General features: G+C 38.9%; 1 protein-coding gene across 4 annotated transcripts in view; it reads right to left on the minus strand.

The window, feature by feature from the left end:
- DENND6A (DENN domain containing 6A) overlaps positions 1-23,661 on the minus strand; it is a 59,597-nt gene that overhangs the window by 6,862 nt on the left and 29,074 nt on the right. For all 4 annotated transcript variants that reach the window (XM_081819384.1, XM_081819387.1, XM_006737302.3 and 1 more), the window contains 5 exons: positions 16,337-16,459; positions 15,722-15,817; positions 13,033-13,127; positions 729-794; positions 555-619 (listed from right to left, as the gene is read on the minus strand). In XM_081819384.1, the coding sequence (XP_081675510.1) occupies positions 555-619; positions 729-794; positions 13,033-13,127; positions 15,722-15,817; positions 16,337-16,459 (445 nt within the window). The remainder of the gene's footprint in view (positions 1-554; positions 620-728; positions 795-13,032; positions 13,128-15,721; positions 15,818-16,336; positions 16,460-23,661) is intronic.

A 23,661-nucleotide genomic window follows, 5' to 3' on the forward strand; every position in this document is an offset into this window, starting at 1 on the left:
GCCTGGGTGGCTCAGTTGGTTAAGCGACTGCTTTCGGCTCAGGTCATGATCCTGGAGTCCCGGGATCGAGTCCCGCATCGGGCTCCCTGCTCAGCAGGGAGCCTGCTTCTCCCTCTGACCCTCACCCCTCTCATGTGCTCTCTCTCTCTCATTCTCTCTGTCTCAAATAAATAAATAAAATCTTTAAAAAAAAAAAAAATAAAAGTATCAGTTTACATTGAATTGTCTTTATTTCACACTTGCTGTATAAGTATTATTTACATTTTCCAAAAAATGCTAACCATCCCCTGTTGGCTGCTAAACTACCTCATGGAAGAGTCCATGACTTTTTCACTATAACTCTCAAGTTTCTAGAAAGACTGGCACTAGTGGGTAGCTGCAGCTCCACATTTCAAGCCCATAATTGTTGCTGCTTAGGCTTCTGATTTTTGTGAAGCTTTGGTTCAAAAGAAAGACCTCATTTCACATTATCATACATAATGCACATACTCCCTAACTGGATATTGCTTACCTGCACAAGGAAATTTAAATTAATAATATGAGCAAGGAATTACCTTCTGTAATTGTTTTATGATCTCTTCATCTCTACTTAGATATGGCTTATAAGAAGTATAAACTCCTAAGAAGTAAAGAAAATACGGTAAATAATAAGACCCAAGTACCCACATAAGTATATATATATTTAAAAGTTAATAAAAATAATAAAATATAATAATAAAAATCAATACCAGGTTTAGAATCCAGAGTCTTTAGGTTCTTCAATTTTTTCACTTTAACCTGCTTAGGAATTTCACCTAAAGGAAATATCATAAAGACTCATAATTATTCGAGTTTTACATATTACAAAACTGGAATTTTGTAAGACTAATAATCCACTGACTGTTTATTACTCAATCAGGGATCTTATAGCTAAAGTATTCTTTTTTAAAAAATTTTACTTATTTATTAGAGAGAAAGAGAGAGAGAGAGCAAGTGTGCACGGGGGAAGGGGCAGAGGGAGAGAAAGAATCTCAAGCAGGCTTCACGCTCAGCACAGAAGCCCAATGCAGGGCTTGATCTCATGACCTGAGCTGAAATAAAGAGTCGGACACTTAACCGACTGAGCCACCCAGGCACCACTGAAGTATTTTTCTTTTTTTTTTTTTTTTTAAAGATTTTATTTATTTATTTGAGACAGAGAGAATGAGAGAGAGCAAGCACATGAGAGGGGGGAGGGTCAGAGGGAGAAGCAGACTCCCCGCCGAGCAGGGTGCCTGATGCGGGACTCGATCCAGGGACTCCAGGATCATGACCTGAGCCGAAGGCAGTCGCTTAACCAACTGAGCCACCCAGGCGCCCCTGAAGTATTTTTCTTAACATCAAATAATATTCAAGAGTTTATTCCTGGTGCTTTAATACTGGATAAATGCTGGATTATTATAGCATTACAGAAAAAATGTGTAAATTATATAAAATGGGTATTTGATCTTTCATTAATATCTATCATTACTTAAAAATTTCTTTTTGTCACTTAACTTGTAATTTAAAATCTTTGTGCCAAATACATGGAATTGAAAACCTATGTGCCAAATATTAATAAAATCATCTGGAAGAGTAAATGGAATTGCAAGCAACTCTTACAGTATTCAAAAGTTTTTTCCTGACACCTCCCAAAATTCTGTTTCTGCATTATAGAAACTTACACTGCCACCAGGTGGTGACAGTGTGTGTCACAACCACAGACCTAAGCCATAGATGGACAGGCCTCCTGAGCAGGTCAGCTGTGAACAATTTGCACAGCATATGCTGTGGTTCTGGTCTTGGGGTCAAAAGAAGCTACAATCTAAACAACCCTCTAATCAGCAGAAAAATGCCTCAAGAAAGCACTTAAAAGTGTCATAAGCACACTAAACAGACTTTTTCTTTTCCTTTCTCCATCCTCCTTCTAAGTGTAAGAGGACCTAAGAACTGAAAGACAATCTACAGATTATCTAATTCAAGGCTCTAAATTGAAAACACATTTTTCATTAAATTGTTATATACATCTAACTGCTAACTACAGTTTTCTGTGGGGGTGGAATTGTAGGAGCACAGAGCATTTTCAGTTGTAATCTTATATTGTTAAAAAATTTTAAGAGCATGTACTATGGTAAAACAGGTATTTCTGTAAATTCTCTACTTTGAAATAATTTCAATCTTACAGAAAAGCTTTAGAATAATAAAGATGATACTCTAATTTTATCAACTGCCCCAATAATAACTTTAAACAGACCCTTGTTAAGAAGTCACTGTCATGTACACAACTAATATTTTCATCGATTCAGTAAGTATTAGTAAATGCAAGATACTGGAAATAAAAAAGTAAAACAACTAGCTCCTGTAGTTCCTAGTTCTCAACTAGTTCAACTAGTTCCTAGTAAGACAAATAGAGATACATGACAATATGTAGGATATGTGCTGGGATAAAATTATGAACAAGATGCTATGGAAACCCAAAAGAGGAGGCAAAGAGGAGTTAAAAAATTATTGAGATTTCCTAAAGGAAGTGAGATGTCAGCAGTCTTATAAGAGAAATAAAAAGTTATCCAGAAGAAAAAAAGACCTTTTAGGCAGAGTTATGTCCAGAAGCATGAAGAGCATGTTGCCTAAGGAGTTATACATAATGGTAAGGATAGTAATAGCCACCATTTACTCAATCCTTATCTGTGCCAGTCTTGGTCTAAGAATACCACATGAATGATCGCATCTAATCTTCATAAAGAAGTAGGTTTTATCATGTCCATCTCACAGATGAAGGAACTCAGGCATGGATAAAATTGACCTGGTATGCACCAAAACTGGCTCTTTCCTGCCATCATCCACTCTGATTGGTCAATGCCCCATTCAGACAGGTTGTTAGCTCCAGAGAACAACTTGTCCAAGGACACACAGTTAACATGCTTGAATCAGGATATGAAATAAGGCGGTCTAAGTCCTGAGCCATCACTCTTACCCACGACACTACAAGGGCAGGAATGGAGGGTATGCTAAAAAGGGCAGGAGATAAAGCCAGAGAGGTATTCAAAGGTCAGGTCAAGAGGAACTATTCAGATGTCTGACATCGCAGTGCCCGAGACTGAAAGCATGGGCGTAGGGGGTTAGTGGATGGGGAGTGAGCTGACAGGATCAAATCCACATTTAACACACTCACTGCCGCCAGGTGGTGACGGTGTTAACCACAACCACAGGCCCGAGCCACAGATGGACAGGCCTCCTGAGCGGGTCTGCCAGGTGCACAAAGGAGTCTGCGGTGGAATAGGAGAGCCAGAGGATAAAACAGAAGCACTGTGGAATACTGCTCCTGGGTAGATATAGAACCTGAAGCAAAACATGTGCCTCAAGGAAGAGAAGAGAGGGAGCTACTGGAGCTCTGTGGAGGAGATAAAACCAAGAGGCTTTGGGGACAGACTACGAGAAGAGCAAAGTCCAGAAACACTCAGGTTTCCAGAATTTTTAAAGTTATTTATTTATTTATTTTAGAGAGAGAAAGAGAAAGCATGTGCACAGGAGAGCAGGGGGAGGGACACAGGGAGAGACGGGGAGAGAATCTTAAACAGACTCCACGATGAGCTCAGAGCCTGACTCGGGGCTCGATCTCACGACCCTGAGATCATGACCTGAACCGAGACCAAGAGTCAGACGCTTAACCAACTGAGCCACCCAGGCACCCCTCAGAATGTTTTTGATTCATTAGCTGATAGATTTTACTTCATCCATGTATTCTATCTCTTCCCATGTACTAATTCTTATGAGAACATCTCTCATCTTGAATCTTGTGGTTGTGCTTTCCAGAATTCAGAGTAGCTTCTCACCACAAGATCTGTAAAACTTTTGTCCCCTTAGTAAGTACAGAATTAATACATATTTAACTATACAACAGATAACTAATTTCAAGTCATTTATCTGCTTCTGACTCCAAGAATCCAAATAGCATGTGTAAAACCACAATGGTTCAAATAAGTCTAAATATTTCTGTACTTATTTTGTTTCCTTCTGCTCCAAGTCACAAAGGACTTGCAATTGTTCTATCCACCAATACTGTTTATTAACATATTATTTTCTGAAATTCACTGTGCAAAAAAGAACCAAGTATCAGAGGGGAGAAGAGTTTGGCAGTAGGTTTCATATATTCTTTATATTCAATATGTTCTGGGTAATAATGAAGATAGGTTGCAACCATGTCTGTCTTTTTAAAAAGGGAAAGACAAAAATAAACCCATGCAGCAATCTTCACTCACACAATTCCCCTCTGATGCACTGGATTTCATCAGGTGTAAGATGCATACTGATCTCTAACCCTAGTCATCATCATTGTTACACTGTAGTATGTAATAAAGAAAATTAATCATGAAGATACATTGCCTATTACAAAAAAAAATTTTTTAATGAATATTTGTCAGATGGCTTTGGAAAAAAAAAACAGGTGTCTGCAATGAACCCAAGTCCCATCATTACAGATATTTATTTTAATTAAAAATACTTATTCAGGGGTGCCTGGGTGGCTCAGTTGGTTAAGCGTCTGCCTTCGGCTCAGGTCATGACCCCAGGGTCCTGGAATCAAGCCCCATGATGGGCTCCCTGCTTGGCGGGGAACCTGCTTCTCACTCTCCCTCTACTGCTCCCCTTCTGCTGCTCTCCCTGCTTGTGCTCTCTCCCCCCCAAATAAATAAAATCTTAAAAAAAATACTTATTCAATGTCTGTTATGTACAATGCACGTTAGAGAGGGGTATTTAACATTACTAAATTAATAGTCAAGGCTACAGCACCTCTGTATATGGGCATTAGAATCTTCCACATTTAGGCCAAATATTTTACCTTTAGTGAAATCACCAAACTCAATTTCTGGTCAGAAATTATCAGTTTAGGGGCGCCTGGGTGGCTCAGTCGGTTAAGCGACTGCCTTCGGCTCAGGTCATGATCCCGGAGTCCCTGGATCGAGTCCCGCATCGGGCTCCCGGCTCGGCGGGGAGTCTGCTTCTCCCTCTGACCCTCCCCCCTCTCATGTGCTCTCTCTCTCTCTCATTCTGTCTCAAATAAATAAATAAAATCTTTAAAAAAAAATTAAAAAAATATTAAAAAAAAAGAAATTATCAGTTTATAATTTGATCCAATATACGCTAATAGAATTAGTTTCGCTTTGAGGAATATTTGTTAAGTACCATCATCTTAACATTATATTTCTCCATTTAACAGAATTTGGAACTAAAACTAGGTATAATCCAGAAGAAATAATCCTTTTATATCAGGAGAAATGATCCCTCTACAGGGTTAAAACTAAATGTATACTTCTGGTAAAGTTATGAATCTCAGCTTTGCTGTGCCTTCCCTGCTGATCCTGCAGAAGATACTCTTTCTGCAGTTTTACTGACCCTCTCAGATAGTCTTGAATTTTCAAAGACAGAAGAAGGGCTGTTGTGTTTCATAACTTGTGCAGCATATGCAGTGGTCCTGGCCTTGAGATCAATGGGCAGAAAAATGCCCCAAGATATATATCCAACACTCATGAATTAAAAGATAAATAAATGGATTGGGGCGCCTGGGTGGCTCAGTCGTTAAGTGTCTGCCTTCGGCTCAGCCTGTTTCTCCCTCTCCCACTCCCCCTGCTTGTGTTCCCTCTCTCGCTGTGTCTCTCCTCTGTCAAATAAGTAAATAAAATCTTTAAAAAAAAAAAAAAAGATAAATGGATTTTCATGAATATGAAACCAAAAGCAGAGGCGATAAAAGAAAATACAGATAAATTGGACTTCATCAAAACTTAAAACTTTTGTGCATCGAAGGACACTACCAATGAGAGAATGACAAGACAACTCATGGAATGGGAGAAAATATTTACAAAGCATTTATCTGATAAGGGATTGGTATCTAGAATATATAAAGAACTCTTAACATCTCAACAATAACAAAACAACATGATTAAAAGACAGGCAAAGGACTTGGAAAGATAATTCTCCAAAGAAGTTATTCAGATGGCCAATAAACACATGAAAAGAAGCTCAACATTACTAATCGTTAGGGAAATGCAAATCAAAACCACAGTAAGATACTATCTCACACCCATTAGAAGGGCTACCATAAAAAAAAACACCAAAAAATAACAAGTGTTAGTAAGGATGTGGAGAAACTGATACCCTTGTGCACTGTTGATGGGAATGGAAAATAAAAACAGTATGGCAGTTTCTCAAAAAATTAAACACAAATGGCTATGTGGTTCAGCAATCCCACTTTTGTGGATACATACTCAAAAGAAATGAAAGCAGGGACTCAAAGAGGTATCTCTACACCCATGTTCATAGAATTATTATTTGCAATAGCTCAAAGGTGGAAGCAAGCCAAGTGTCCACTGACAGATAATTGGATAAATAAAATGTGGTACATGCATACAATGGCATATTATTCAGTCTTAAAAAGGAAGGAAATTCTGACACATTACAACATGAATGAACCTGGAGGACGTTATACTAAGCGAAATAAGCCAGTCACAAAAGGACAAGTAGAATTCCACTTATATGAAATACTTGAGTAGTCAAATTCATATTGACAGGAAGTAGACAGGTAGCTGCTAAGGGCTAGGGCGGGGTGAGTGGAGAAAGAAGTGGATAGTAAGTTATTGTTTAATGGCTCAAGAGTTTCAATTTTGCAAGATGAAAAGAGCACTGTGAGTGGATGGTGGTGATTATAGTGCAACAATGTGAATGCACTTAATGCCACTGAACTGTACACTTAAAAAATGGTTAAGATGGTAAATATCGTGTTATGTGCTTTTTACTGCAATTTTTTTTTAAAGATTTTATTTATTTATTCATGAGAGACAGAGAGAGAGAGAGAGAGAAGCAGAGGGAGAAGCAGGCTCCCAAGGAGCAGGGAGCCCGATGCGGGACTCGATCCCAGGACCCTGGGATTAGTAATGTTGAGCTTCTTTTCATGTGTTTATTGGCCATCTGAATAACTTCTTTGGAGAATTATCTTTCCAGGTCCTTTGCCTGTCTTTTAATCATGAAGGCAGACGCTTAACCGTCTGAGCCACCCAGGCGCCCTGCAATTTTTTTTTTTTAAGATTTTATTTATTTATTTGCCAGAGAGGGAGAGCACAAGCAGGAGGAATGGCAGGCAGAGGGAGCAGCAGACTCTCCGTTGAGCGGCGAGCCCGACGCAGGACTCGATTCCAGGACCCTGGGATCATGACCTGAGCCAAAGGCAGTCACTTAACTGACTGACCCACCCAGGTGTCCCACCACAATTTTTTTTTTTAAAGGAATGAAATTCCTTCTGCATGATACAACATAAGTGAACCTTGAAAACAGTGAGATATGCCAGACACTAAAGGGCAAATATTACATGATTCCACTTATATGAAATATGTAGAAGAGTTAACTTTATAGAAACAGAAATTATAAGTTACCAGGGACTGGGGGATGCAATAATTGGGGAGCTATTGTTTAATGGGTTTTGGATTTGGGTGAACTAAATCCAAATCCTTCTGCTTGGGATTACGAAGAAGTTCTGGAACTGGATAGTGATGATGGGTGCACCTTATGAATATACTTAATGCCACTGTGTTAGTTTTTTTAAATTTTTTTTAAATTCAATTTAATTAATATAGAGTATTATTAGGTTCAGCGGTAGAATTTAGTCATTCATCAGTTGTATATAACACTCAGTGCTCATTACATCAAGTGCCCTCCTTAATGCCCATCACCCAGTTACCCCATCTCCCCACCCACCTCCCCCTGGGTGAACTAAATCCAAATCCTTCTGTTTGGGATGATGAAGAAGTTCTGGAAATGGATAGTGGTGATGGTTGCACACTATCAATATACTTAATGCCACTGTATTATTTTTATGTGAATTAGATACTTAAAACTAGTTAAAATGGTAAATTTTAGATTATGTATATTTTACCACAATAAAAACAACTTTTAAGATAAGTGGGGAAAAGTATCATAAACACACTAAACTTAATGAAATTTTGCACTTCTGTTAAGAATTGTGCTCACATAAGACCTACCAGTCCCAGAAACAGTCAGACACTAAAGTCTTGCCCCAAATTATCAAATTACCCCTGGTGCCTTTGTTCACAACATATTTTCTCCATTAACTAACAAGGACCAAACTGAGGATACTGACAACCTCTAGCATTCACTCCTCAGTGACCACTAAGAATCTATAAAGCGTAATGTTTCCATATACCACCATTGCTTTCCTGCAGAAAAAAATGATACCTGATGAAGTGGTTCAAATAAGCTGGTGATGGAAATAATCAGAGAGAACACAGCAGCTCATCTCTAAAGTAGGCTGCTTAAAATAAGTTCTAATTAATATTCCGTATCTGTCCTCATCCCCATTTGAAAAAGCAATTCAAGAATTATCTCCTCCCCTCCCTCCCTAGGCCTTACTTTTAAATGGTAACTTCACTTGCCTGAAGAGGCTTCTCAGAGTAGCAAGAATATCAGCTAGCAAGACATCACAAGAAAAGAAACTACAGACCGATATCCCTCATGGATACAGATGCAAAAATGCTCAACAAAAATAATAGCAAATCAAATCTAGCAACATATAAAAAGGATTATACACCATGACCAAATGGGATTTACGCAAGGAATATAAGGTTGGTTTAACATCCAAAATGCAATTAATATGCCATATTGATAATGGACAAAAACCACATGACAATCTCCATAGATACAGAAAAAGCATTTAACAAAATTCAACACCAATTCATGATAATCCTCAACAAACTAGAAATAGAAAGGCACTTCCTCAATCTAATGAATGACATCTATGAAAACCTGTATCTAACATCATAATTTGACTTGTATATTGAAAACTACAGGAGCGCCTGGATGGCTCAGTCAGTTAAGCGTCTGCCTTTGGCTCGGGTCATGATCCTAGGATCTTGGGATCGAGCCCCGCCATCAGGTTCCCTGCTTAGCAGGGAGCCTGCTTCTCCCTCTCCCTCTGCCTGCCACTCCCCCTGCTTGTGCTCTCTCACTCTCTCTCAAATAAAAAACAAACACCTTTAAAAAGAAAACTACAAAACATTGCTGAGAAAAATTAAAGACCTAAACAACAGAAGATATCTCAAGTTCCTGGATCAGAGACACCAAAAAGAACCCTAAATTTACTGCATATTAACATAATTCCTATCAAAATCCCAGCTAGCTGGCTGCAGAAATTAACAAAGTGATCCTAAAGTTTATATGGAAATGCAAAACACCAAGAATAGCCAAAACAATTTTGGAAAAGAAGAACAATATTAGAAGACTTACACTTCCTGATTTCAAAACTTACTATAAAACTACAGTAATCAAGACATTGCATCAGTGTTGATTTTCCACAGAGGTACCAATGAAATTCAATAGAAACAAAGATAATCTTCAACAAATAGTGCTAAGGCAACTGAATAGCAACTTGCAAAAAAGATTATTTTGGACCCTAACCCACAAAAAATAACTAAAGTGGTTCATAGACCTAAATGGAGGTGCCAACATAATAAATAAAACTTTTAGAAGAAAACATAGGAGAAAATCTTTGTGACCCTGGGTTGGGCAATGAGTTCTTAGATACAGTATCAAGAGGCTAATCCATAAAAGAAAAAAACTGATAAACTAGACTTCATCAAAATTAAACACATTTTTGTAGATATCAGAAGTGAGGGGTGAGGGTTAGGGGAAATGGATGAAAGTGATCAAAAGGTACAAACTTCTAGTTAAAAGAAAAATTAAGTACTGGGGATGTAATGCAGATACATGATGACAACATGATGACTATAGTTAACACTGCTGTATAATATTATATTTGAAAACTGTTAAGACAGTAAATCCTAAAAGTTATCATCACAAGGAAACATTACTTTCCTTTTATTTTTTTGGTATCCATATGAGGTGATAGATATTAACTAAACATATTGTGGCAATCATTTCACAATATATATAAGTCATTAAGCTGTACACCCTAAACTTACACAATGCTGTTTGTCAAGTGTATCTCAATCAAACTGTGGAGAAAAAAACACTTTTGCACTTCAAAAGATATCATTAAGAAAACAAAAAAGAAACCAAATACTGTGAGAAAATACTTGTGAGTCATATATCTAAACACAGACTTGTATCCAAAATACATAAAGATCTCTTACAACTAAATAGTAAGACAAGTAACCTAACTAAAAATTGGCAAAAGATTTCAATCAACATTTCATCCAAGAAGATATATGAACAACTATAAGTAGATGAAAAGAGGGCGCCTGGGTGGCTCAGTTGGTTAAGCGACTGCCTTCGGCTCAGGTCATGATCCTGGAGTCCCGGATCGAGTCCCGCATCGGGCTTCCTGCTCAGCAGGGAGCCTGCTTCTCCCTCTGATCCTCCCCCATCTCATGCTCTCTCTCTCTGTCTCATTCTCTCTCTCAAATAAATAAATAAAATCTTTAAAAAAAAAAAAAAGTAGATGAAAAGATGCTCAACATCATTATTCACTAAGGCAAAGCAAATGAAAACCACTATTTCAAACCCATTAAGTGGCTATAATGAAAAACACAGACAGGATCAAATGCTGGTGGCAGGGATGTGAAGAAATAGGAACTCTTACAGACTGCTGGTAAGAATGTAAAATAAGGGGCGCCTGGGTGGCTCAGTTGTTAAGAGTCTGCCTTCAGCTCAGGTCATGATCCCAGGGTCCTGGGATCGAGCCCTGCACTGGGGCTCCCTGCTCAGGGGGAAGTCTGCTTCTCCCTCTCCCACTCCCCCTGCTTGTGTTCCCTCTCTCGATGTCTCTCTCTCTGTCAAATAAATAAATAAAATTAAAAAAAAAAAAAAAAGAATGTAAAATGAGGGGTGCCTGGCTGGCTCAGTCAGAAGAGCGTGCAACTCTTGATCTTGGGGTATGGGTTCGAGCCCCATGCTAGGTGTAGAGAATATTAAGTGAAATAAGCCAGTCAGAGAAAGATACCATATGATTTCACTCATATGTGGAATTTAAGAAACAAAACAAATGAACATGGGGTGGGGGAAGGGAGAGGCAAACCAAGAAGCAGACTCTTAGCTATAGAGAACAAACTGATGGTTACCAGAAAGGAGGTTGGGGGTGGGGGATGAGTGAAATAGGTGATGGGGATGAAGGAGGGCACTTCTGATGAGCACCAGGTGATGTTTGGAAGTGCTGAATCACTATATTGTACACCTGAAACTAATATTACACTGCATCTTAACTGGAATTTAAATAAAAACTTAAAAATAAATAAATAAACTTAAAAAAAAATTTTAAATGTAAAACTGGTGGGCCACTTTGGAAAAAAGTTTGGCAGTTTCTTATAAAGTTAAACACACTACTTTACCAATGATTTTATGCAAAAGTTCCTCTACTTAAAGCCACAACCAAGAGCCTCTTTCATTGGAAAAAGATAATAAACAGTAGTCAACTATATTAAAATCAATCCAATAGTCTAGATTAATAGGACAAAACCATGAAAACAAATGTCAATATTAAATTAAGATTTTAAAAAATATTTCATATCTTCTCATAGCTAAGACTCTGGTGATTGCTATGTTCTAAATTATCATTAAATCAGAAAGGACACCAGTGAAATGGCAGGTGACTGACATTTACAGAATGCCACTGAGTCAGAAACTGTTTAATCTCCCAGCAGACAAAGAATTTGAGGCTTAAAGAGGCTGTTCTGCATAAGAACACATAGATCTGACAGCCAAGGTAAAGCTACTTGCTCTTTCCTAGATTTCTTAAGGCTTCTAAGGATTTTGGTATAAGATTGAGTCTAATGTTCGTAAATAATATCATTTAAATTGTTATTGCTTGGGGCACCTGGGTGGCTCAGTTGGTTGAATGTCTGCCTTCAGCTCAGGTCATGATCCCGAAGTCCCAGGATTGAGCCCCACTTTGGGCTCCCTGCTCAGCGGGGAGTGTGCTTCTCCCTCTGCCCCTCACCCCACTCGTGCTCTCTCTCTCTCTCTCTCTGTCTTAAATAAATTAATTAAATTAAAAAATAAAAAATAAAAAAATAAAATTGTTATTGTTTGAATCTAACATATCTATCTAGATTTATGTATATACCAGAAAGGATATCTAATAAATTATTAAATAATATTTGAAATATTCCTGTGTATACCAAAAGAAGTCTTTAAAAGTAACACATCATAAAGTTATTTAAAAGTATTTTCAGTATCTCGGGGCGCCTGGGTGGCTCAGTCGTTAAGCGTCTGCCTTCGGCTCAGGTCATGATCCCAGGGTGTTGGGATCAAGCCCTGCATTGGGCTCCCTGCTCAGGGGGAGGCCTACTTTTCCCTCTCCCACTCCCCCTACTTGTGTTCCCTCCCTCGCTGTTCTCTCTCTGTCAAATAAATAAAATCTTTAAAAAAAAATATTTTCAGTATCTCAAGTCTTACTATTTCAGTAGAAAATTCAGGAATGTCCAGGGAGGAATGTCAGAGATACCATTAAATTGTCATCTAAGTTAACAACACTTCCAACATCTGAATTAACTTACTCATTTAAACACATTTATTAAATAGTTACTACAAGCAAAATACTATTTACCTTTTCCTCAAGGAAAGCACAACCTTTGACCATTTCCTTAATCAATACCATTGCCATGGAAATGTATAATGCTTGTTTTGAGACCTAGCAGAGAATTTTGTGCCAAATTGAATAATTCTAGCTTCTACAAGGTTTTATTCAAACAGTGTTGGAAATCCCTGTTTAATGAGGCTTATCCATATACAAAAAGTTGCTCAAAATTTTGAGGTTTCATTGTTTTATAATTCATTCCATGTTTATAACACTAGAAGTGCATTTTTTGATAGGAGGACATGATGGGTTACACATAAGAATCTGTATATTTTAGTGGGAAGTTAGGCTCTTCTTCAAAGGCCCTTATTCAGATTGCCTCCAAAAAGGTTACCAACAACATAATTAAAAAGTAATCAAGAGATGAAAACAAAGGGGAAGAAATGAACCTACTCAGCCAACTCACATACTGAAAACAGAACGCTGAGTTTATACTTCACCTGCAGGTTTAAGGTCTCCTATTCGAATAATGTGCGGCCAGTGCTGGAGTGTTTTCGCAAAAAAAGGGTTGGTTACTCCTAAGATAACTGAAGGCCTACATAAAAACAAAACAGAAACAAAGTGAGAAAAAGACAAATGTTCCAGTGAAGACTAGTTTATAATTTCTTTAGATTGAACAATAGATTTTCTTTTCCTTCACTCAATGCATTAACGTCTCAACTATATGCCAGGCACCATGTTTAGCACTAGGCAAGTAAACATAAAAAGACATAGTCTTTTTAAAAGCATACAGAAAGAAAGGCATACATACCCAATTACAATGCCAAAATTAGGAAATAGAGAAGGTGGTATAACACATACGACAATTACAAAGGAGAAACTGTATGTCTACCAGGGGATTCAAAGACAGCTTCAATAGGTAAGCCCGGGTGGCTCAGTCAATTAAGCATCCGACTCTTGATTTCAGCTCAGGTCATGATCTTGGGGTCCTGAGACTAAGCCCCATGTAGGGCTCCGAGCTCAGCAGGGAGTCTGCTTGAAGATTCCCTCTCCCTGTGCCTCTCCCCACCTTGCGTGTGCACACATGCTCTCTCTCTCCCTAAAATAAATAAATCTCTAAAAACAAAACAAAAAACAAAGACAGCTTTACCAAAGAGATGACATTGCACAAAGATATGAAAGATGAATAGAAGTTCTTTGCCAAGTGGATAAGGGAGGTAAAGGTGATGCAGGAGAACAAATAGTACGAGCCAAGCAATGAAGTGAGATCGTGGTGTGCTTGAAGAACTACAAAGAGCTCAGCATTCCCACAGCATAAAGTGAGAAGGATGAAGAGTCAGAAATGAAAGTAGATGGGTATGTGCTGGCCAGATTATTAAGTACCAAGTTAATATGCTAAGAAGTTTATTAAGTGCCAAATTAATGTGCTAAGAAGTTTAAAAATCTTGTAGGCAAATGGAAGGTATTAGAGAACCAAATGGAAGGATGCCATGTGAATGAAAATGTAGGAAGATCATTCTAGGGGAAATCTGGAAGATGCCCTATAAGGAGGGGAGAGGGTTTGGGAAAAAGCAACAGCAGATATGACAAAGACTGGAGACAGTAAGACTGGGAAGAGACTTTTGGAAAGCAGGTAACAAATGTTATTATGAGAGAGATTTTATGGTGTTGAACTGACAGAATTTGGTAAAACTTGATGTGGGACATGTTAAGAAGGAGAAATTTATGACAATTTAGATTTTTGATGACTAAGGAAAAAGTAGTACCATTCATGGGTTTAGGGAAGAAAACAGGAAACAAAGAATTCACTGCATACATTTAGTTTCAGGTGCCATTAAGATGTCCAGGTGGTAAAGTGGTAAAAAACAACAACAAAACCCTGGACATAAAGGTCTGCACCTTGCAAAGATCTGGGCTAGGCAGATAAATTTCAGTTATTAGTATATGGGTCTTAACAGAGGCTGTGGGTACAGATAAGACTGCTCAGAAAGAATTATCAGTCTGAAATCAGATCCCAGAACACAGGACTGGAGAACACCAACATTTAAGGTGCTGGCAGAGACAGACCTCTCTGCACAGGAGACTGAGATGCATCACCAGACAGCCAGGTGAGAGTGGCATCAAGGATTAAAATGCTTTCAAGCTTAGGCACCTGGGTGGCTCAGTCAGTTAAGTGTCTGCCTTCGGCTCAGGTCATGATCCCAGGCTCCTGGGATCGAGTCCCATATTGGGGAGCCTGCTTCACCTTCTGCCCCTCCCCCCACTGGTGGGCTCTCTCTCTCTCTCTCTCTCAAAAGTAAATAAAATCTTTTAAAAAATGCTTTCAAGCTCAACAGCTTAAATGTTATAAGAAAGGGAAGGCAGAAGAATTAAGACAATAATGTGCCTATGGGATAGGGCAGGGAGAGGGTCTTGATGACTCTGGCCAAGAATGACTTCACTGGAAGTGGAGAAATCAACCTGCAATGGACTGAGAAGCAACCAGAAAACCAAGAAGTAAAGACAGTAAATGGAGATTGTTGTTGTTGTTATTCTAGAAATTTAGCTATGAAAAGAATGTAAGCAATAGAGCAGGAGCTAAAAGGGAAAGGGTAAGATAATTTTTTCCCCTTTGACATATTCGGAAGAATTTTCATGTTTCCATGCCAATTCAATGAAGAGGAGGAAGGGGAAGAAATGAAGAGGAAGAAGGAAAAGGAAGTTACAGAGCAATAAGAGATAACTGATGCTGTAAGAGGCCCTAAAATAGGGCAAGAAAACAGAACTCAAAGTATAGTCAGATGGCTATTAATGACAATACAGCTTCCACTAATAAATAAAATCATTCAAAGAAAATAAGATTGAGGGGCGCCTGGGTGGCTCAGTTGGTTGAGCGACTGCCTTCGGCTCAGGTCATGATCCTGGAGTCCTGGGATCGAGTCCCGTATCGGGCTCCCTGCTCGGCGGGGAGTCTGCTTCTCCCTCTGACCCTCCTCCCTCTCATGCTCTCTCTCTCAAATAAATAAATAAAATCTTTAAAAAAAAAAAAAAAAAGAAAATAAGATTGACAATTGAAATGTAGAAGTGTTACAAGCAGCTCCTCAAACCTTCCTTTATAAAATCAAGATGCCAGTAAGTTCAAGATGTAATTTTATATAATTTGGTTATACAGGTACTACTTGGTCAATAATAGTTGTTTTGTTTACTCACGGGGCTTGAGTACGAGTAGTATATTCTTTGAATTCACTGTCATGAATTGTGAAATAAGGTCGGAAGTCGCTGAAGTACTTCAATGGAGAAATACAGCTGTGGAGTAAGAAGAACATTTAAAACAAAGGACAAAAAATTAAAGGCCCTACTCAATAACAATAAAACATCAATACACACAGTATACCCACAGTGGCATTATTTATTTATTTATTTCAGTAAACAGCAAACTCCTTTTAGGAAACCAGAAAGACAAATGGAAATGCATAATCATGTGGAATGGTGTGCTGAAAGCACGCTGGACTTGGGGCAGAAGATAGGGTGAAGTGCTAGCACTCTCACTTCCTCGCTATGTATCTTTTACGAGACTCTGACCATTCATGCAGCCCATATTTGTCAGGTGCCAGCTGAGCGAATGAATGTTTGTTGCTCAGAAAAACCGAAACACAGTTCTAGCCCTCGTGGAGCCTGAATTAATTTTCTCATCCATGAAACGGTACTATAATGAGCCCAGCCTTCTTACAATGAAGGGAGTTGTGTGGGTCAACGCAACGAGTGTGCAAACATATCACAGATGGAAAAATGCTGCAACCATCACCGTCAGGTGCCTATACTCACCTAGTAAGTGCCAATACAGTCTCTGATGACTCTGATGGTGATGGTGCCATGACCACGAGGGGCTCCCCCAACAGGACCAGCTCCCAAAGCATCTGACTATGAAGGAAAACCGGGCAGAAACACCTGAAAGGTATTTATACAGAAGTGTTATTTATCCCACTCTGTTTTTTTAAATTCTTAGATGATCGTTCTAAAGACTTCATACTGATACAAATTCTTCCAGCTATTTGTACCTTGTTGTGACATACAAATTCTTTAGAATATGGTGATGCATAAGTCCCTTTTATCTATATAAAAACACACCAATTTGATTCATCCGAATTTTTAGAAAATTAAATGCAATATACTGACATATAAAATGGCTAACATATAATAAAAACATATAAAATAGTTATTAAATTGTACCATATGGTAGACCTATTTCATCAATATTGCTTTCTTACATTTGAATTTCTATTCTAAATATTTTAAAGAAAACAAGAAAAATTAATTTTCCAAAGGATGTTTACTGGGTGTACTTAATTTAAAAGCTAATGCTTGGGGTGCCTGGGTGGCTCAGTTGTTAAGTGTCTGCCTTTGGCTCAGGTCATGATCTCAGGGTCCTGGGACTGAGTCCCACATCAGGCTCCCTGCTCAGCAGAGAGTCTGCTTCTCCCTCTCCCTCTGCCGCGTCCCCTGCTCATGCTCCCTCTCTCTCTTTCAAATAAATAAAATCTTTAAAAAAATACAATAAAAGCTAATGCTTTCAAGATTAAAAAATGATGAAAACAAATCACAAGGGGGAGATTTAATGCCAAACAAAAGAATGATTTCCTGGGCAGATCCTTCCCTTACAGAAATGCTCCATATTTTTATAGTAGCCCTGGAATTAGTCTGGTACATTACTTAGCCTCAGACACTTGTTAATATACTTATTTAGTAATTTCCTCCCGTTAGGGTAACGATTTTTTGTAGCAGGTTAGAGAATATCTACTTATAAAGATCATAACCAATCTTCCTAGTTGAAAACATATACACACACAAGAAAGAGAAAGGAAGGAAGGAAGGAAGGAAGAACACGTTAAGTGCAAAAACATAAAACAGATTTGTGAAATGGAAATTAGGGAAAGTTAATTTTAACAATTCAAAAGCAAGAAAACAAATGTGAAGGAAGTGCAAAAACAAAAAAACAATATAAACAGTTCAAGGATAAGGCAAAGGACCTCTTCTTCCTCTTTCTTTCCTAAACGATTCAATTCTAAAGCAGAACATGGTGCATGGTAGGCATCTCTGCCAGGAGGGAAAGAAGACATGTTGGCTCAGAGAGGGGTGTGAGGACCTGTGTGAGACATCCACGTGGATGTCTAGCTTCCTGGGGGGCTGTTGGAACCCAGATGTGGTAAAGAAGGTGTACATGTGTGGAGGTGATCTGGTTTGGGGCGAAGGGCAAGAAGTATGAGAGGCCTGGAGGGGCAGCCTGGTGTGGAGTGTCAGAGCCAGAGTGTATTGAAGCTGTCCATGGTGGGACATAAGAGCAGGGGAAATAGGGTGTTCACACGGAGAGGTGGCCTGGAAAGAGGTGTAGGAGCACAGTAGGGTAAGGAGGGCATTCCTGTGAGGGTTAGTCTAGCATTGGGAGCCAGAGCACAAGCGAAGTGAGGATGGCACCCATATGGAGAGGGGGCCTAATGTACAATATAGAAGCCTAAATGGGGTAGGAGGATAACCACATGGGGGTCAGTCTAGCATGGAGTAGAGCCTGAGAAAGTTAAGGAAGGTATCCATGAAGAAGGGCAGCTGGGTATGGAGTGTCAAAGCCCAAAAGGGGTAAGAAAGTCATTTGCACAGAGGAGAGGATTTAAGCAGAGATGAGAGACTGGTTACTAACAGGGACTGATCAAATAAATTAATTAATTAAGGATAATAGGAGGTAGTTTCTCAGAAAGAAATACAAATACAGAAAGGAAGAAAACTAGAATGAACCCTGTCTTATAGGATTGGAATTGAGGGTAGTGGCATGACTTTATGGTTTTTAATATATATGTATATAGAAATATATAGTAAGAACGTGTATATATATATATGAGTATGTATGTATGCATCCCTTCACAAATATGTATATACTCCCTAGCTCTGTCCACTGAGAGGGCCTAAAATCAATGATATCCTAATAGCAATGAGCACAAGTAGTACCCAGATCTTGGCTTCTGAATCCTATTCTCCATTAAAAAAAAAAGCCAAGGCTTTTTGGAGAAATGGCTGATTCCAGGGCTAGGGAAGGAAAAATATAAGATAATCTTAAAACCCAAGAGAACTGAAAACATATGTCCATACAAAGGCTTAAAGACAAATGTTCAGAGTAGCATTACACATAATAGCTAAAAAGTAAAAACCATCTGAATGTCCTTCAGTGAATTAATGGATAAATAAAATGTGGTATATCCACACAATGGAACATAATAAAATGAAGTAATGACTCATGCTACCACATGTATAAACCATGAAAATGATATGCTAAGTGAAAGAAAGTAGACACAAAAAGCCACATAATTTATGATTCTATTTATATGGTATGGCCAGAATAGACAAATCTATAGAGATATAAAGCAGATTAGTGACTCCCAGGGGCTGGGGAGGAAAGAAGAAATGGGGAATAAATGCCACTAGGAACAGGGTTACTTTTTGAAGTGATTAAATGTCTTATTTTTTTAATTTTTTAATTTTTTTTAAAGATTTTATTTATTTATTTGACAGAGACAGCGAGAGCAGGAACACAAGCAGGGGGAGTGGGAGAGGGAGAAGCAGGCTTCCCGCTGAGCAGGGAGCCCGATGTGGGACTCGATCCCAGGACTCTGGGATCATGACCTGAGCCGAAGGCAGCCGCCCAACGACTGAGCCACCCAGGCGCCCGAAGTGATTAAATGTTTTGGAACTAGAGAGTATTTATGCACAACTTTGTGAACTGTATACTTTGAAAGAGTGGATATTATGGTATGTGAATAATATATCAATTTTTTTAATTTAAAAAAGAAAAGATAAGCCTGGAACATCTTACACAAGAAAGCAAGGAAGTCTTTAAAGAATGACAAGAGGGGTGCCTGGGTGGCTCAGTCGTTAAGCGTCTGCCTTCGGCTCAGGTCATGATCCCAGAGTCCTGGGATCGAGCCCCGCATCGGGCTCCCTGCCCCGCAGGAAGCCTGCTTCTGCCTCTCCCACTCCCACTGCTTGTGTTCCCTCTCTCGCTGTGTCTCTATCTGTCAAATAAATAAATCTTTAAAAAAAAAAAAAAATGACAAGAATATTTCAAAAACAAAAACAAAAACAGAGGCCAACTTGAAGTGAGACAAGTCTAATTGGCCAAACTGGGGACAACTGAAACATCAAATGAGAATAATAAGACTTTAATAACCGGGGCGCCTGGGTGGCTCAGTTGGTTAAGCGACTGCCTTCGGCTCAGGTCATGATCCTGGAGTCCCGGGATCGAGTCCCGCATCGGGCTCCCTGCTCGGTGGGGAGTCTGCTTCTCCCTCTGACCCTCCTCCCTCTCATGCTCTCTGTCTCTCATTCTCTCTGTCTCAAATAAATAAATAAAATCTTTAAAAAAAAAAAAAGACTTTAATAACCTGTTGAATAAAACAGGAAACCAACAGTCCATACAGATATACACAGTATGATGTTTTGAAATATTTCTACAAATTGTTTGATACTTCCTTTAAAACATGGAGCCTAATTCTCACCCCCCACCCTTAGCTGTGGGGTAGATTAATGGCTTACATGTAATGAACAGAATAAGGACTGTGCAACCTAGAATGTTGGGTCATAAAAGACATAGTGGCTTCAGCCTTGTCTCAGATCCCCTCTGAATACAGTGGGAACATTCAAGCTGCCCTATGGGCAGGTCCACATGACTAGAAATGAGGCCTCCTGATAACAACCACAAGGAACTGTGACCTCCAGCCAGCAGCCAAGTAAGTAAGCCTTTTTGGGAAACAGATCCTCCAGCCCCAGTCAAGACCCTCATGCCCCACTTGTCCAACTGACTAAAACCCTGACTGATATCCTGACTCCAACTTCGTAAGAGATCTAGAGCTAGAACCATCTAGCTAAGACGTTCCCAGATTCCTAACCCTCAGAAACTGTGTGAAGTAATATCTGTTCTTTCAAATATTCTCTCAAAGTATTGGGGTAATTTATTACACAGCAATAAATAACTCATATACATAGTTTCAAAGTGCCTCCCCACAAAATACTTAATCACAAAAGGAAAACCAGTAGTTTATCATCGAGAAGCTTGGAGAATACCACAAAGTGAACATCTTCAGTAACAAGGCAAGCTACCTCCCTGCCAAAGACACAGAGCTCAAATCTAATCTTGAGTAAATCCCAAACAAACCTAAACTAAGGGATTTCCTGCAAAATAACTGTCTTGTAATCCACAAGAAGCTCAGGTGTGTGAAAGAAGACTGAGGATCTATTCCATACTGAAGGAGAGAGACTGAAGAAGCATGACAAGTAAATGCAACAGACAATTCTGAACTAGATGGTATTGTGACAATTGGTGACATCTGAACTAAACGGTATTAATTTACCAATGTTAATTTCCCAATTTTGATGACGGCATTGTGCCTTTATTTGTAGGAGAGAGACACTAAAGTATTCAGAGATGATGAGACATCAGGTGTCCAACCATCAAGTGGTACAAGGAAAAAGTTTTCTGTATTATACTTACTCTTTTTCTGTAAATTAGTGATTGTTTCAAATTTTTATATATATAATTACATATAATACACATATATACACATATACATTTATATGTATATTTATGTACATAAAATTTTTAAACAATCACAAATTTATAGAAAAGTGGCAAGTGTGTGTAAGTATATATTTAATAGTGGGGTGCCCTTCAGGCATTAAAGCTGAAAATTGCTTTTTCTCACAAGTATTATAATACATAATCAGTAAGGGTATAAACAGACACCAAGTACAGTTACAAGATAAAGCATTCTCTGAAACCCCTGTATTACTTTAGAAATATTTGTTACAAAAATTAGTTTTATTGGGGAGGTAAGTATTAAATATTTAAGAAATATATCCTATCTCCAGCTCTAGCTTTAATAAATATTGGTGGTAGGCATCTAATTAACTGCAGTATAAAATTACTAAAATGAGGGTAGGGAAACTATAGGGTATTTTTTTAGCACTACTCTCATATCCCCATTCTGGAGTGCTATGCTTTATGCTAAGCTCCACTGCCGCCCCCTCAAAAGAGTCATCCCCTGGAAAAAGTTAGAAACTTACTCCAAATAAATAAATAGATGAATAAATAAATAGATACATATATAAATAGATAACCAGACAAGTAAATAACTAGATAAAGGTTTCAAACTTTTCCAAAGACATAGCATGTTGTTATAATCTTAAAAGCTAAAAGAAACTGGGGCACCTGGGTGGCTCAGTTGGTTAAGTGTCTGCCTTTGGCTCAGGTCATGATCCCAAGGTCCTGGGATCGAGCCCCGCCATCAGGCTCCCTGCTCAGTGGAGAGCCTGCTTCTCCTCTCCCTCTGCCTGCCGCTCTGCCTATCTGTGCTCACTCTCTATGTCTCTGTCAAATAAATAAATAAAATCTTAAAAAAAAAAAAAAACCTAAAAGAAACTAACATGTATCAATGAGTATCAGACACATTTTATGTAGTAATAGACTTTTATAGTCTTTGAAATACAGAACACTCATAGCTATTATCTACACTGCCAATGGGGTAGAAAGCCAAGATGGCTTCATTATCAAGAAGGGGACAAGGAGGAACATGATGACACATAACTGATATGCCTCTTGCCGTGTGAGGAACCAACAGCAAGTATCATCAGGTAAAACGTCCTTGACTCTAGGCAAGAGAATGTGTTTCTTTCAACAAAAAGCTGTCCCTCAACTGTAAGCCCAACTTAAAAACTGAATGAGATGGGGCACCTGGGTGGCTCAGATGGTTAAGCGTCTGCCTTCGACTCAGGTCATGATCCCAGGATCCTGGGATTGAGCCCCGCATCGGGCTCCTGGCTCAGCAGGGAGCCTGCTTCTCCCTCTCCCTCTGCCTCTCCCCCTGCTCATGCTCTCTCTCTCTCTATCTCTGTGTCTCAAATGAATAAATTTAAAAAATCTTTAAAAAAAAAAAAACTGAATGAGAAGACTATGTGATCAAGAGAGCTGACACCGAAGTCAGGGTCCATGGACTAGTGGTAGCTTAACAAGACTTGACCTGGTACAAGGAGGGAGACAAGCCCCCAGACTCAACTGCATTTCTACCACTCAGCTTCAAACATTTTTCCAGGTCTCAGTCCTTTGCTCTCAAGCTCACTGTTGACATAAAAATATCACCTTCAATATAAGTGATAAACATTTAAACTTTTATTCACACAAAAAACATACAATGTAAGCTCTCCACACACAAAATGAAGAGTGCTGTCACTAATCTGAGGGTCAGATATTAAATGCTCGGCACAGCACTATCTGTGTGAGCCTATTATTGTTCGACCTTCAGTTTTTTCACCTCCTGAGCAACAAGAATGAAAAAAACAACACACTCACTTGTCCACTTTTTAAAAGATTTTATTTATTTGAGAGAGAGCGCGTGCGTGCGTGCATGCGAGAGTGAGGGGGAGGGGTAGAGGGAGAAGGAGGGAGAGAATCTCAAGCAGACTCCTTGCTGAGCGCGGAGCTGGACACCGGGCTCAATCTCATGACCCTGACTGAGATCATGACCTGAGTGGGAGCCATCCAGGTACCCCTCACTTGTCCTACTTTAAAAACAAGAACATGTCATTCATAATCAGGAGAAAAGACACATGCTAATAAAAAGTGTTATTGGTAGGAATAATTAATTACCACAAAAGCAAAGATAACTGATAATAAACTGAAAAGCATTAAGATTTGCACCCAGCAGTTCAAAAGAAAACATGTCTAGTAATCAAATTCTATATTAACTTATGCATATTATTTAATTTATTCCTAAATGAACTAAGTATCAAAAGTATAAATAGTAGGGGTGCCTGGGAGGCTCAGATGGTTAAAGGGACTGACTCTTGGTTTCGGCTCAGGTCATGATCTCAGGGTCCTGAGATAGGGCCCTATGTGGGGCTCTACGACACTCGTGGAGCTGGCTTAAGATTCTCTCTCTCCCTCTGCCTCTGCCCCCTTCCACCCACTCCCATGCAGTTGCGCTCACTCTCTCTAAAAAAAAAAAGGTATATAGTATGCATCCTTCTTTGTATATTTTTCCTGTGATAACTATTCATTTATCTGGGGGACATTCACTCTCCCTTTTCATTCTAAGAATGCTACAATATCTAAT

The sequence above is a fragment of the Leptonychotes weddellii genome, chromosome 1 (genome assembly GCF_054177405.1).
Source record: "Leptonychotes weddellii isolate Sample4059 chromosome 1, ASM5417740v2, whole genome shotgun sequence".
Classification (NCBI taxonomy): Eukaryota; Metazoa; Chordata; class Mammalia; order Carnivora; family Phocidae; genus Leptonychotes; species Leptonychotes weddellii.